This window comes from Buteo buteo, chromosome 5, assembly GCF_964188355.1.
Source record: "Buteo buteo chromosome 5, bButBut1.hap1.1, whole genome shotgun sequence".
Lineage (NCBI taxonomy): Eukaryota > Metazoa > Chordata > Aves > Accipitriformes > Accipitridae > Buteo > Buteo buteo.
The window spans coordinates 51,408,689-51,423,003 of record NC_134175.1 but is presented as its reverse complement, the minus strand read 5'-3'; the positions used below and the strand labels follow the sequence as shown (position 1 = coordinate 51,423,003).

General features: G+C 36.6%; 1 protein-coding gene across 1 annotated transcript in view; it reads right to left on the bottom strand.

Annotated features, from left to right (window-relative positions):
• Nucleotides 1-14,315, bottom strand: part of ACVR2A (activin A receptor type 2A) — a 69,193-nt gene that overhangs the window by 6,239 nt on the left and 48,639 nt on the right. The window contains exons 5-9 of the mRNA XM_075028987.1: nucleotides 7,051-7,194; nucleotides 5,623-5,766; nucleotides 3,748-3,893; nucleotides 2,601-2,715; nucleotides 1,215-1,353 (exon numbers count right to left, since the gene is read on the bottom strand). Coding sequence (XP_074885088.1) covers nucleotides 1,215-1,353; nucleotides 2,601-2,715; nucleotides 3,748-3,893; nucleotides 5,623-5,766; nucleotides 7,051-7,194 — 688 coding nt within the window. The remainder of the gene's footprint in view (nucleotides 1-1,214; nucleotides 1,354-2,600; nucleotides 2,716-3,747; nucleotides 3,894-5,622; nucleotides 5,767-7,050; nucleotides 7,195-14,315) is intronic.

Sequence of the window (14,315 nt, the reverse complement as noted above, 5' to 3'; positions counted from 1 at the left end):
ACCAGCCCAAGTGAGACCATCATATTTACTTGGTTGAATTTAACTGCTTTAAGGACTGCCCTAAAAATGCAACTTTTCCACCAAACATCTTTGACCCTTGTCTTTTGACTTGGTTTTGATTAATGTGGACTTATTCTGGGCACCGAAAAAGATCTCTATTTACCAAATTTAAAGAATACTATTCATACTTGAAACAGGGTATCATACATCTTTTCTTGATAGCTTAAAAATTGGATCAGACAGTCTGCTTCATGAGAAAAGCAACCGTGAGGGACCCATAGCTAACAAAGTATCAGCTGCCGATTTCTCAGATGTTACTGTATTTTCAATCTCCAAGCTATTAACAATTAATTAGAAGTTCTGACATCTATATGAGCTGAACTAATGTTACATTAGCGGCCACAAAGAGCGGGTAGGGAGGCACTGAACTTCCATGGCACAGTCTCGCTCTGGCATCTGTGGTTAAACGGGAAACGGAGACTTTTCTACCTCTCACGGCAGACAATGGACTTCCTGGTGCACTGAAGAGCAGCTCACCACGATTCAGGAAGGGCCAAGGCGGTATCCTGCATATGCTTATGAGCAGTTAGAAAATCATTAACTGCATCAGTGCTCTTTGTAATAAAATACCTATGAAAATGCTTCATGTCTTTTAGCCTTGTATTCCTTTACTGTATTGGGAACAGATCTCCGACACTAATAAGCATCTACGCAGATCTTCCACAGGCAGCGCTAAAAGACAGGTCATTGTCCAGATGCTCAGGTGTAGAGCAGGAGACATCCATTTCTCAGCAGGCGTTGGTGGGATTTCTTTGTTATCAAGGTTAATCTAACCTGAGCTTTTGTTTATGAAAGAAACAGTACTTTAAGATAAATTGGTTGGCACCGAGACTGTCAGGCTGAACTCGGAATAAATCAAATGTATTAGGTGAGGAGTTCCAGAGAAATTCTCTCTCTTCCTTACCATGACCAGCACAAGAAACGCAACAGGTGTCTGTGTATCAGAAAATTCTTACCTGGGATGCCAAATACTGAAGAGACTAAATTATAAAGTGACTACATGATGCTAGTGTTTCATTCATTTCCCCACAAGACTACCACCCTTTTTAAATTTTCTTACATAAATGTAATCTACCTTCCAATTTCTTGCTTTAAATACACTTCTCACAAATTACATTAAATATTTCCATAGATCAAATATGTTATATGCTTACCATCCGAGGCAGTACAGCGTGATGCCAATTCCCAGAGGACTAATCCCATGGCATACATATCTATTCTCAAAAACGCATCCCTTTGGAAGTTTATAGCACCTTCTAGTACCTCAGGAGCCATATACCTTCGTGTACCAACCTTGAAAGACAGGAAAGCATACAATTTGTACACTAAGAATCAACATGACCACAACTACTGCTCTAGCTGGTGCCAATCATAATAATACTGTAGACCAGTACTATTTTTTGTCAAAGATTAAGAATAGCCATGGTTATCCTTGCTTAGGACTATATCTTGGAAGTTTCTTGTATTCTTATATCCAATAATAGGGAAGAGGAATTAGAAACAATTGTATAGACTGGGCCCTATAAAGGATACTTACCAAGCAGGAAAATCTGAATATATTTTAAAGTAACACATTTGCATAACAAATCACTGTCATTCTTTATTTTATCTAGTTGAAGATGTCCCTGCTCATTGCAGGGGGGCTGGACTAGATGACCTTCAAAGGTCCCTTGCAACCCAAACTATTCCATGATTCTATGGTTCTCTTCCAGATTACATTAAGGCCACTCTTCTTATTTCTTCACATCATAAGGGTGTGAAACGTGCTTATGTTTCTCCCCATGACAGGAGCAGTAATAAAAATACCAAAGGAAGACTAGCTACCAAAGTGCAATTTATACTGGGAAAGTTAAATGAAATCACTTGCACAAAACTGGCTATTAAATGAAAACTTTGGGGATAGCCATTATTTTGACCACAGTCAATGATGAAATTATATCATTCGAATAAATCAGAACTTATATGGTGTCCGAATAAGATCTACCCCGCTATGTTTCTCTTAAGCAGTGTTACTGAGGTTTTATAATCTTATTGTAAGGATTTTATTTTTGTTGCTCAACCATAAACTGTGAAGTTCTGCCTAAAATTAAATATATTTAGTTTTCCAGAAACTGTAATGCTCTAAGCTCAAGCTTGTTATTTTAAAAGTACATGGTACTAAAACAGTTCCCTGTTGCATGACAAGTGCTTGATTAGTACTGTTGTCGTTTCAGGAAAGTGACTGTTGCTAGGTCAGAAAGGTAGAAACTGGCTGCCAGCATCATTCCTCCATTTCTGAACAGTACCTCAGAACAATTAATAAAATATGGCAAACCCACTCTTTCATGTCCAAATCCTCTGGTAAGAATGAAAATAAGGGGGGGAGAGAGGCCATGTAATGAGATGGGGGGAGGCTATGATCTGTAATCTAAAGAATTCTTTAATTTTTAGCCTGTGAGAAGAAAGCATAAATTGCCACACTCCTTGAATGCCTGAACTATTGACTTCCATTCACATGCACTTAACAGTTGTATCATTTATGTAAATAGATCAGTATTTACCTGTCCATGTGTATCCCCTGCAGACTTTCCAGCCTCAAACTTTAAAGCTAGACCAAAATCAGCAATACAAGCTGTGAGATTATTTTTCAGCAGCACATTCTTGCTTTTGATGTCCCTTTCAAGTTAAGGAAAAAAATTAGAGATCTAGAACATGAAATACCATATATAGTTCTAAGGAAAAAGTAATATAATAAAAAAAACACATTATAACATGAAAGGCAAGAAAATTATAAAGCAGCAGTCCATTTAAACAACAAAAGAATCATAATGAAACCTAGAAGTACACTTGCACACCTTTTTTCTTATAGAAATAGATGAGACAGCAATTAGAACTGTCATTCTGTTCTTAGTTTTAAAATACATACAGATTTATAAGTATCTATGTTACAGAACAGAATAAATATGCAGTTATACTGCATACTTCAATTACAACTACATTTTGTTTGTTTAAATAATAGGAAACAAAACACGTTGAAAAACAAATCTTGATTGTTTCTAACAAGGAGATACATGATTTCCTGCAGAAACAAAAGATAATGGACTCGATCCAAGGACTCCCATCTGTCCTGTATGTACCTCTCCCCCTCCCCCATTTTACCATCAGTCAAGCAGTTTTGCTCATGAAATTCCAAATTCTGCAGAATCTGTATTTCTCTATATGCCTTTCATTTTGGTTTCCACTATCATTTCAGCTCCCCACTTCTATTAATAGCTTTCTATACTTAGCTCATTTAAAAAAAACAAAACAAAACAGCAATTACACTCAACAATAGGCATAACGCCACTTACAGTAAATGTTTCTGTCTGAGGGCATTCAATATTACTTAAAGTTATATGCATAAGTGTTTAAGTTGTTTCAAATAGCTATAATGCCAATTATTTCATATACTGCTGTGAGTACTTAAATAATTAACTGTATAAAACCAAATAATTTATGACATTAATCACAATTACCACACCAAGTTCTATAAAGCATTAGCTAGATTTTTGCTTAGGCTGAGCAGATTTTTCTTACGAGGCTCTCGATAATTCTGGAAGGAAGACATAGAGTAAGTATTTGAATACTTCCTATTTATCCACGTTTCATACCCTTTAGCTCAAAGTTAAATACTAACAGTCACCTGAAAATATTTTAAACATACTATACCTATGTGAGATGGCAGGTTTATGTCCATCTTTTAGCCCTGGTATATCCTCGTGAAGATAAGCCAAGCCTCTAGCCATAGTTTGAGCAATGTGACATAGCTCATTCCAAGAAACCACGTTAGCCTTGAGAAAGTCTGTTAATGAACCCTGCATAGCAAAAAAGAAAACCAATTACAAGATCAATTTCATTCTCACCTGATCATAAAGAAAACTTCTAGATGGCCTCCATCATTAAAGAACACAATATGCCTGTCTGCCTTTCTCTGTTTTCGACAGACCAAGTAATTACACACACACACAAACAACTACTAGCCTAAACAACAAAAATTACCCTTTGCATCATCTCTAGTCCTTGAATAGAATCAAGATGCATCTACGCATCACCTCAACAAGCAAAAAGCGCAATGATCAAGTCCAGTGGCACACTTGACAACGAACTGCGCTTAGCTGTCAGTGTCAGAAACGAGAGCCAGACTTAAGATATTTAAATTCTTTATAAAGACAACCCTGCTCGTACAAGCGTGATTTATAATGTTCCAGGCACAGGAAATCACAAGTTAGATTCACCTTCAAGAATCTTGCCAAACTCTGTATGACCATTCTGTAGGACCCTTAATGGAGTGTCTGTCTTTTCTTATGGACCAACAACCGCAAACTCCGGTTTCACAACATAGTTTCAGAGTGAAATACACACTCTGCGTAAATATAACAAGATAAAGTAAAAATCATTCAACATAAAGCTCTTCAAAGTCACTTCTATAGCCCACTCTATACACACATTTTCATGGATTTACATATTATCCAGTTTGTGAGATGTCAGTGTCACATGTTGCAGTGTGAAAAGCCAATACAAAGGGAAAAATGAACAAAGAGCTGTCAAAGTGTAGAGGCTACACTTTAAAAATTAAATAGAAAATTCATATTTTCCATCAGAGTCATCTCAGATGCCATCTTTCCAACAGTAACAAGATTTTTAAAACTCTTAGACAAAAGAAACAAACAAAAAAAATGGCAATAACCTTTCAGAAAGGCAAATTAGTTTGATATTATCTACTTGATCGTGAAGATCTGTCAAAAATTTCAAATAACTGGATAGTTTTAGTCTTCTAAATTATTAAAGCAGAGGCGTAAGTGGGACAAAAATGCCAGAATGAAGAATGTAACATTCAATACTAGAAATATGATCTATGACCTAGCCTTAATGCATTAGCATGTCCATATTATACAGATTTATATTTTCTCAAATCTGCTACAGGTAACATGTTCCTAATACCTCTTTGCCTGTGCCAGTGCTAAATTTAAGTTTGGATTGTTGTTTGGTTTTGGGGTTTTTTTCCCCCCTCTTTGTACTTACATCTCTGTGACAGTTACATGCATAAAAAAAAAAATCTAAGTGGATAAAACAGAACAGTGAACATATGCTTAATTACATATATTTATGTTTCTTATTGTGGTTATCACAATACAAGTGATATGTATTACTTCATTCTTATAGACTCAAATCAACTAACAAAAGTAAAACAAAAATAAAACACCACGATCTCTGCAAGATGGATTTTGTTTAATTTAGGCAGGTTTAGATGGGGGATATTCAAAAATACATATTCTAAAAAGCAAAAAAGTAGAATGAATTTTTGTTTGTTTTCTAAAACAACTCCTCCATTAAGTAAAGACTGATGACAACTTTCTCAGCTGGCTGAAAATAAATTTAAATAAATTCATATCCAATGAAAAGAGACAAGCTAAGATTAAGCGAAAACTATTTTGAATTTTATTTCTTAACTGTCTCAAGTTCACATTTGTGACAAATTTCTAAGGCTGTTCTTCCCCTGTCATAACCATAAAAAAAAGAAACTACACTGAGAACTAAACATACCTTTTCATGAAATGCTGTAATTAACCAGAGATCGACATCAATGCTAGTGCCTCGTTTCTCTGCACCAATGAACTGCAAGATATTGTCATGCTTCATTCCAGGTAAACTGTAAATTTCATATTCATTCTGCCATGACTGTTTGTCCTTTAAACAGAAGAACACATCAAACCAAGTTAATACTATAATAATGAGAATAAGAGGTACTTTCCCTGAGAGAAGTTTCCTCCTACAAACTACCGTGCATTTGTAAATGATCTATCAAAATCTCTAAAACCTTTTTTTTTTTTTTCTTCCCAAAACAGGATTTACTACCTAAAGGAAAGAAAGCATAGTGTATGCTATTAACATTGAGGCTCATTATTTGAAAATTACAAATGTTTAGACTAATACCAATATTTGTGCTACAAACTACTGACCTAACATACACAAAAATATGAAAAACTGTCTTTCTTCACATATATTATTTCACTATAATCACATATAGTGGAAAATTGTCTGAAAAACTTAAATTTGTTGTAAACAAACATCAACTGTTGAAAACAACCTCAACTATCACAGATACGAACCATGGAAACACAGAAAGCTGTAGATTAGGATTGGAGTCTACATAATGCAAATCATTACAACTGCTTTAGTCTTAAAAGCATGGTTCAATTTTTGTATTTCCAGAATCTACAAGAACCCCATAAAGAATCAGAAATAGGTTTTTGTTAATTAAAAAGAATGAACAGTGTCAGATTTAATTTAAGTTGTGCTGATGGCTGAAACCAGCATAAATACATGCTATTTCTCCTAGAAGAATAAGAACCTGCACAAATGTATTTATTCAGCAAGTCACCACTTGGTTAATCAGCAGAACGCACAAGCACATTTCTTCACCTCAAGTAGCAGTGGGTGTTTTTAATTAATGTAAAATCTATCCGGTATTATTGCGTATAATCACTTTGTATTCTTTAACTAGACTGGATCTTAAAATTATGAGCACAATCTATTCTAAAACGTGGCTTTCAGAGGGTACTTGCTGGGAAATAAATACTATTTCACTTAATTGAGGCATGTTTAATTGGAACAATCGCCTTATAGGTTTGCATTTCAGGACATTTCTTCTAAGTACAATTTAATTTGAAAAATCTTGATCGAGACGTGTGAGAGCTGCTTAAAACTATTCACACTGAATACGTAATTTTATGACTAGAAAGATATAAATTTCACAGAGTTTATGTTTTAATAATATGTTTGCTACATTAAAATACTTATTTTAATTCAATAAAACTCCACCTGCACATTTTTCAGCTCCAGACATTTCTATCTAGATTTACAGTATACACTGAAAATTCTCTAAAATAAAAGCCTCTTATTATGACTAGAAAAGCTGGTTTAACACTACAATATTACAAGCAACAGAGGACACTAAGAACTTCTGCTTACCTGAATAGGGAATATTTTGACCGCAACATACTCATTCAGCAGTTGAGCTTTCCATACACAACCAAATCTTCCCCTAGCTTTGATCTCTAGTAACTGCAATGGCTTCAAACCCATCAACGGTGAAGGTGGTGGTGGTCCAGGATCCTGAAATCAGGTTAAAATCATTAATTAATTTCGCTATTATATGTGCTATCTATGATGATGGCACTAGAAATAAAGACTTGTAAACTGGAAAAGACTTGTATCACGTACCCAACCCCCCTTGCAACAAATTCCCCCAAACAAACCAGAAACAAAACAGCAACCCTTCTCTGCAGGAAAGAAATGAGATTGTAAAACATGCTCAGAATTAATGTGCAAGCGACAGCATAACAACAGTTACAGTATAAATCTGTCTAACCAGGTGTAAAAGCACAGCAGAAATTAAGGAATAAAGATAATCAAGCTTTACTTGTTACTTTTTTTTTTAAGAGAGAGAACTAAAATCAGCACCTTTGATATGTTTATTGGGTTTTTTTGTTTGACGCAGGTATGACCTGTTTAATCGTTTAGTTCAACAGCCTGGTGACTTGACTCTACACAGCCACGAAGTCCGTCCACCTCCATGGGACTGACGCTGCATCCCCCAGCCGGGAAGCAGAAGATACCTACGTCAGCAGAGTGGTTGGGGGCAGCGGTGCAGAGCCGAAGTGAACCCCCTCACCCTCACCACGTACCGGTTCATTTCTCACAAGCCACTGAGCTGGTACCAGCACACCAGTACTTCAACAACTCCACCGCTTACTGCGCACGTAAGGTTGCAAACCAGTATGTAGGCACGCCATGCCGCTACAAGGTTTTCCGGTACGTAACTAACTTTTTTTTTCATTCAGAAACCACCGAACCACATGCACAGTGCAGACATTTGGCACAGGAAACCAAACATCACCGTCTCCGCAGTCAGCCACCCAAGCCGCACGAATGGCGGTGCGAGGAACCACAGTACCGATGCTTCAACCTACTGATCCACTTCTACTGCTCCCAACGTTTGCTAACGTGGATAGCCAATATGTTACTGAAATGCAAGTACTTGGCTGTAGCCCAGACACAGAACTGGAATTAAATTTAAGATTAAATTAAATTTATCTTGTCGTATCTTACTGTATTTGTACTTCACTGAGGGGCTAGCCCAACAATTCCTTTTCAAATAAGCACAAGCTGGGAAGTACAATTGCAAGTTTGATAGAGCTTCCATACAGCTATCCATATAATCACCAATCTTACTAGAGATTTGAACAATCTCCCTTTCTGGGGAAGAAAATGGGACAGCTTATTGAATATCTTGTTTTTTATAGTTTATATATCCCTTACATATTCTGTATCATCCACATCATCTGAACATAACAAGCAGATTTTCAACTTTACTGCCAAAGATGTGCTTCTTTCTGGGCTGTCCCTTCCTCTCCAGTCTACCACGTTAGATTAGCTTGTACCTATGTAAGCTTCTTCCCTACCATGAACAAATGCATCAGACCGATTTACATATGCCTCTGCATCAAAGAATATCACCCTATGCACAGAACCGGAGAAACACGATCTCTTCTGTCTGATCCCTGTTTTCTGCAGGAAAATAAGTCAAGTTCTGGTCTGTAGCGGTCTCTAAGCAGAATTACCAATACTGTCACCATGAGATACAGCTCTACCGTCCTTCCACACAGACCCGTATCAGTTTAAACCACAACTTGTTCCTCAGTCCAAATCACTACAGAGAACGGCAAATGTCAATCCATGCCAACAGTGACAGCGTGGGGGCAGGCTGCTAGACCACAGATGGGAAGAGGGTGAACGGCTACTTGCCGCGCAGGTCTGCGGAGACCACAAAATTGTACCACAAGTCTCAACATTACATATGAAAGAAACAAACATGCAAATGAAAATTAGGTATCACTTTTAAATTATATCCATGCTGCAGAATACAACGAAAAAAACCCCTGAAGTCTACTATTCAAAAAACCCTCCAAAACATGGCTTCTCCATTTTTTTCCAGTCACAGCTGTAATGCTGTTTTAAAGAGAAAGAATGAAAAACACTGGAGTAGCTGCTTCTACAAAACAAATGAGAGTACTCAATAGTTAAGTATTTGAGCACTTTGGTTAGCAACATAAAAGTCTTGTGCATGTTAAAGACATTTTCTGAACAAGTGTGGGTTTAAGTATACTTTGCTATTATTGTGAGAATGGATACAAGCGCTTGTGTATCCAACACAAATTTTGAGTAGTTTAAGCACAGGAACACATAACCATTCCCTTATTTCTTATTAAGCAACAAATACATCCTTCAAAAAGAACAAGTATCATAGAGAGACAGATTTATAGCAGTTGAAAGAAACTGTAACCTAATTCCACAAATTAATAACTGTAAAAAAAATTATTCAAATTAGAGACACATTATAATACTATCCTCAAAGAAGTATGAAATCCTTTCGCAAATATGACAGTGACAGATGCTTAAAGTTATTAAATCAAAATTGCTGGGTTTAAACTGGACAAACAACAATACAGAAAATGAAGTTTAAGAGTTAAGTTTTCCCTCCTGTGCTGCCTTTCATTCAATGCCAAAGCCCTTTATGAATATTCCAGGCACCAGGGAAATCACTGTCCTCAATTTGTAATAGTTAGTTACAAACAAAACTAGAAAAAAATGCCCAAATTCACTCATAAAAGCCTACTTTAACTTGTAAAAAAACTCTGTTATTTTTAAGAATCCTGAGCACTATGTAGCATCTGGGGATTTACAATCAGTTAATTCAACAATTTTTTAAAGTTTTGAAACTGACGACTTGCCTAAATTAAGAGAATGATTTGTGGGAAGTAAACCCAAATCTCACTTTGCTTTAGCAGCTAGAAGAACTCCCCTTCCTTTCCATACCCTCCACCCAGAAAATCTGCTGGTATTTTGAAGCACGCTATGTACATTTTTTCTCGACCGTCAAGCAAAATCTTCTCAAAGATTTGATGAAAAAAATTACAGCATCTATCACATGAGAGAAAGCAGTAACTCCTTAGTGAAGTGGCCAGCGAAAACTGGTGCTTCTTACTTTCACATTAGGCTACAATACTTTTCATATACCTGAATTTCGTATTTCCTAGAAAATCCTGGCATTTCAAATTATTCTCCCACTGCCTTATATAGCAACCTCCTGTGGTTCTCTGCACATTTCCCTTTCGTGTTGAAGCATTTCTATGAAGTCAAAACTTCCGGCGTGCTTATGAAGAAGCAACACACCCCCACACACAAATCAAAACAAATCCTGACTTAAAATGGAAAGTATAATTGCCTTCTGTTAACGTAACTAAAAAGAATAGTTTTCCAGGTTTTTTTCTTACTTTTTTCCAAACAACTTTGTTAAAAACAACAGGCATTTACTCTAAAAACTGCAGGTACTATTTTTATACAGAACCATTTCTTGACAATGTTTTCAACTTGCTCTACTTCTAAGCAAAAATGTTTAACATGCCACAGGCATAATTATTTTTGTATGGCTTTTTAAAATCATCTCTGTGGCGCCAAGGATGATGATATAATGTGAGTAAAGATATAATGGGGATATATTAGTCTAACAGCTTGCCACAGCTGTCAAAAAATAAGGGCCCAGTTTCCCATTCCCAAGCTTTCCCTGTCTCTTCCCTTGGGCTGATTCTGGTGCTTGTTTGACCGCACAGCAAATCAAGGCAATATACTAGATTGCCAGAAAGCCTTTATTTATTTATTTATTTTTAAAATCAGGCTAGTTTTCTGATAGTTTAGCAAACTGAATCAGTTTGCAACAAGGTCCTGGTTAACACAAAAAGCACTGCAAGGCAGAGGGGAAGCAGGGCACTCTTTTTTGGGAGCCGCAAGCCACTGGCCCATGTAACTTCATCCCAAGTGCTCCGCCATCTCGAAGACACGCTCTGTCCTAACCCCGGGGCAATTAGCAGAGGCAGCAGGAACACTCCTGCTGCACAATGATCTACTGCCAGATAAAAAGCAGAAGCAGCTACATCGGCAGAAAGCACTTGAACTGGCTGGGTCATACGATGCATAATACTCAAGACAACTAGGCTTTACTCTTCCCATAGCTCAAAGCCACTGATCGTTAAACCCCTAAGTTTGGGTTGTATGGTGATCTCAAAACGATGGACATCTCGTTATGGTGTACACTGTAAGGTTTTTAAATATCAAACAGGGCTTTTCGGTTCTGATTTTTTTATAGCTGGGAGTTGCAGTCAGCTGTCAGGTAGTGCATATTAGTCATACTGGAAAAAGAACAGAAGGAAAAATATTCATTAAAGAATGGTAACTTCCAGAAATAGGTTTCCCTAAGTGTCTTCAAGAATGGTTCTCAAGATCCAAGAGAAGCTTAACAAACACGGAACTACAAATCTATTAAAAATACGATCAATTGAATAGATTGTTTAAAGACCTGCCCCAACACAGTCTGTCAGCACTTGAGTTTATCTCCAGTCATGTCTCTCATATGGCAACTGAATCAGGTGATTCATCATGTACAACAAAGGGAAAAAAAGACCAATTATCCAAATGGGATTGTACATAGACACATTTATCCTTCCTGACTCCAAAATATAAACAAATTCTCAAACTTCCAGAGCACACACAAGTTTTCTTTGTTAAATGGTGCAGTATTTCCCCTTGGTTATGTTTATTCTACAGATAATATTGTGAATATGGTTGAAAAGTTCTCGTTGAAAGAGCCTGGCGACGATCTTGGTTGTTTCCTCCTTTTCTAGTTTGGCACTGGCTCATTTTCAACCAGATCATCTGTAAAGTTAGGATCCAAATACAGTAAAAGGAGTCGGAATTCTTAAATTTTGTAATTATTCTAAAATTGACTCTATGATTTGTATCAAACTACATTTCTTTTAAACGGTGACAATTTTTCTCTTCTTCATCCCACAAAATCCTCTATTTTACCATACATTGCAGACATATTCCCCACAGTAATATAAACAAAGTATTTCCTTGTAGACAGGATACTACTTCTTCCCTAACTGAAATTACAGCATTTGAAGCAAAACAGTAATACAAATAGAAGGAACTCTGATAACTCTTTACAGATGCAAGATATTCAGGAAAATATTTAAATAGCACCATTATATTTTCTTCTAAATTACATTTACAAGACATTTCAGCTATTAATTAGAGACCTATAGAGACAATGGAAATTGAGCACTCATGTTACAACGCAAACCTTGACTTTTTCCATATTCAATTTAAAAACCTAGCAATAATAACCAAGTTTCTGAATTAACACTTTTCAGTTACTTGTAGTTTCACATGCAGTATCAGTAATTTAATAAAAGTAACTTCTGGCCAGTGAAAAAGTTGAAGTAGAGACTTAATAGTGAAAGAATTTTTTTCTTCAGGCAATCTATTTCTCCAAGCTCCTGAATGACACAAAAAACCATCACATCACCCAGAATCACAAGATGAAGACCACACACCTCAAACAGTTATCAGCAGTTTACCGGTGGGAAATGACAACAAATACCCAAAGCCCGGACAGAAGTGGGCAGGACGTGTCATTTACTTCCAGGGCAACCCACCAGAGCGAGACTGGCAGTCCCTGCCGGCTGGACTGCTCCCACAGCCCAAAACTCAGGTCACCAGCAAATGCTGTACTGGCAGAGCCCTTACCACTGCTCACACAACGCGGCATTACAGTAGAAGTGACATAAACCAGCTAGTCTGTAGTTGAAGAACCACAAACTGATTACACCTGGTGTATTTCATTATCAGTCCCTGCAGACATTTAACTCAAAAGCCTGAGAAGCTGTAGTGAATTTAAAAAAAAAAAAAAAAAACCAAAACAAAACTATCAACAGCAGACTAAATCTGTATTTTTTAAACTTTGCATGCTTACAAATTTCTTGTCCAAAATACTGAAAAAAAAAGTAATTCATACGAAAACAACTTCTTACATGTCCACAGAAAGTTCCATAACCATGAACAAACATCAATGCATCTTACCTCAATCATTATATGAAAGGCGTGCTTGTAGAGAGGGGAAAAAACACAGGCAAAAGAAATTACTATTTATACCAAGAATGGGATGAAAAAACAGCTTATAAGAAAAGAGACAAAATCAATTGTTTGTGAAGTAACGACAAAAATATTCATGGAGATAGCAATACTTTCTTGTACTAATAACAGATCATTTAAAATAAAAAAAAATCCATCATTGATATGTCAGCAAAGAAAAATGGGCAAAAAAAAAAAAGATTATTATACAGACCATCACCTGAATTGATCTTATTATTGAAACCAGAATTGTCCATTGTAGGTGTATAAACAGTCACGTTACTACAAAACAGTATATAAACACATGCAGAAAATTAAACATACAAACACCAGTTATGCTCACAACTGTACAGTAGAGGGCAGCGTTGTATTTTTAAAAATTCGCTGCAATTAGTAGCTAGCTGTGGAAAATGAAAACTTTTTAATGTCTAAGTTACAGCTAAACCTTATAAAGAAAGAGGTCATCATATATTAGGTCTATATTACTAAATTTAATCAATAAATCTGGCATGCTAGAGGTGTAACTAGAACAAGTGAACTTGAAAACACTATATCCAGCATATATAAAGGGAAATTACAATACTAACGATTCTTTCAAACAAGTCACATGAGTTTACAGCCTGTGGAATGAAATCCATTATAAAAATCTAAGTCCCAGAGCACTGTTACCGAAACTTAAAAACACATTTTAATGATACATGCTTGTTTCTGCTACTTTCATCTCTTTTTTTTATTGAACAATCTCATCGCCCCTCAAGCAGAGACGCGCCGAGACACCTTCGTTCCTCCTCCTCCTGTACTTTTGCCTCAACTATTTTCTTTGTCCTTTATAATTTGATCAGATAGATGTTGCAAGAGCATGAAATTCAAACACTTGAAGTATTCACCTGCCACGTAACAGCAATCATCCTTTTCTTCACCCTTTGTCTTCACATTCTTAGGATGCTACAGAGCATACAGCCAACAAGAGGCTCTTCTCTGCGCTTGAGAACTGCCTAGCACACACTTTGCATTATCTAAATAATTAATAATAGAAGGACTGAAGTATTTCTTGAAGGCTAGATTAGTTGGGAGGCAGATTTATAAATACTGTAATAGAGCTTGCTGCCACTGACAGAGCACTAAAGAACACTGGAGCCCAACAGGATCACTCCTCTTCTCGCTGCCAGTCAGCAGACCACTGGAGATGAGGGGAATACCCACAC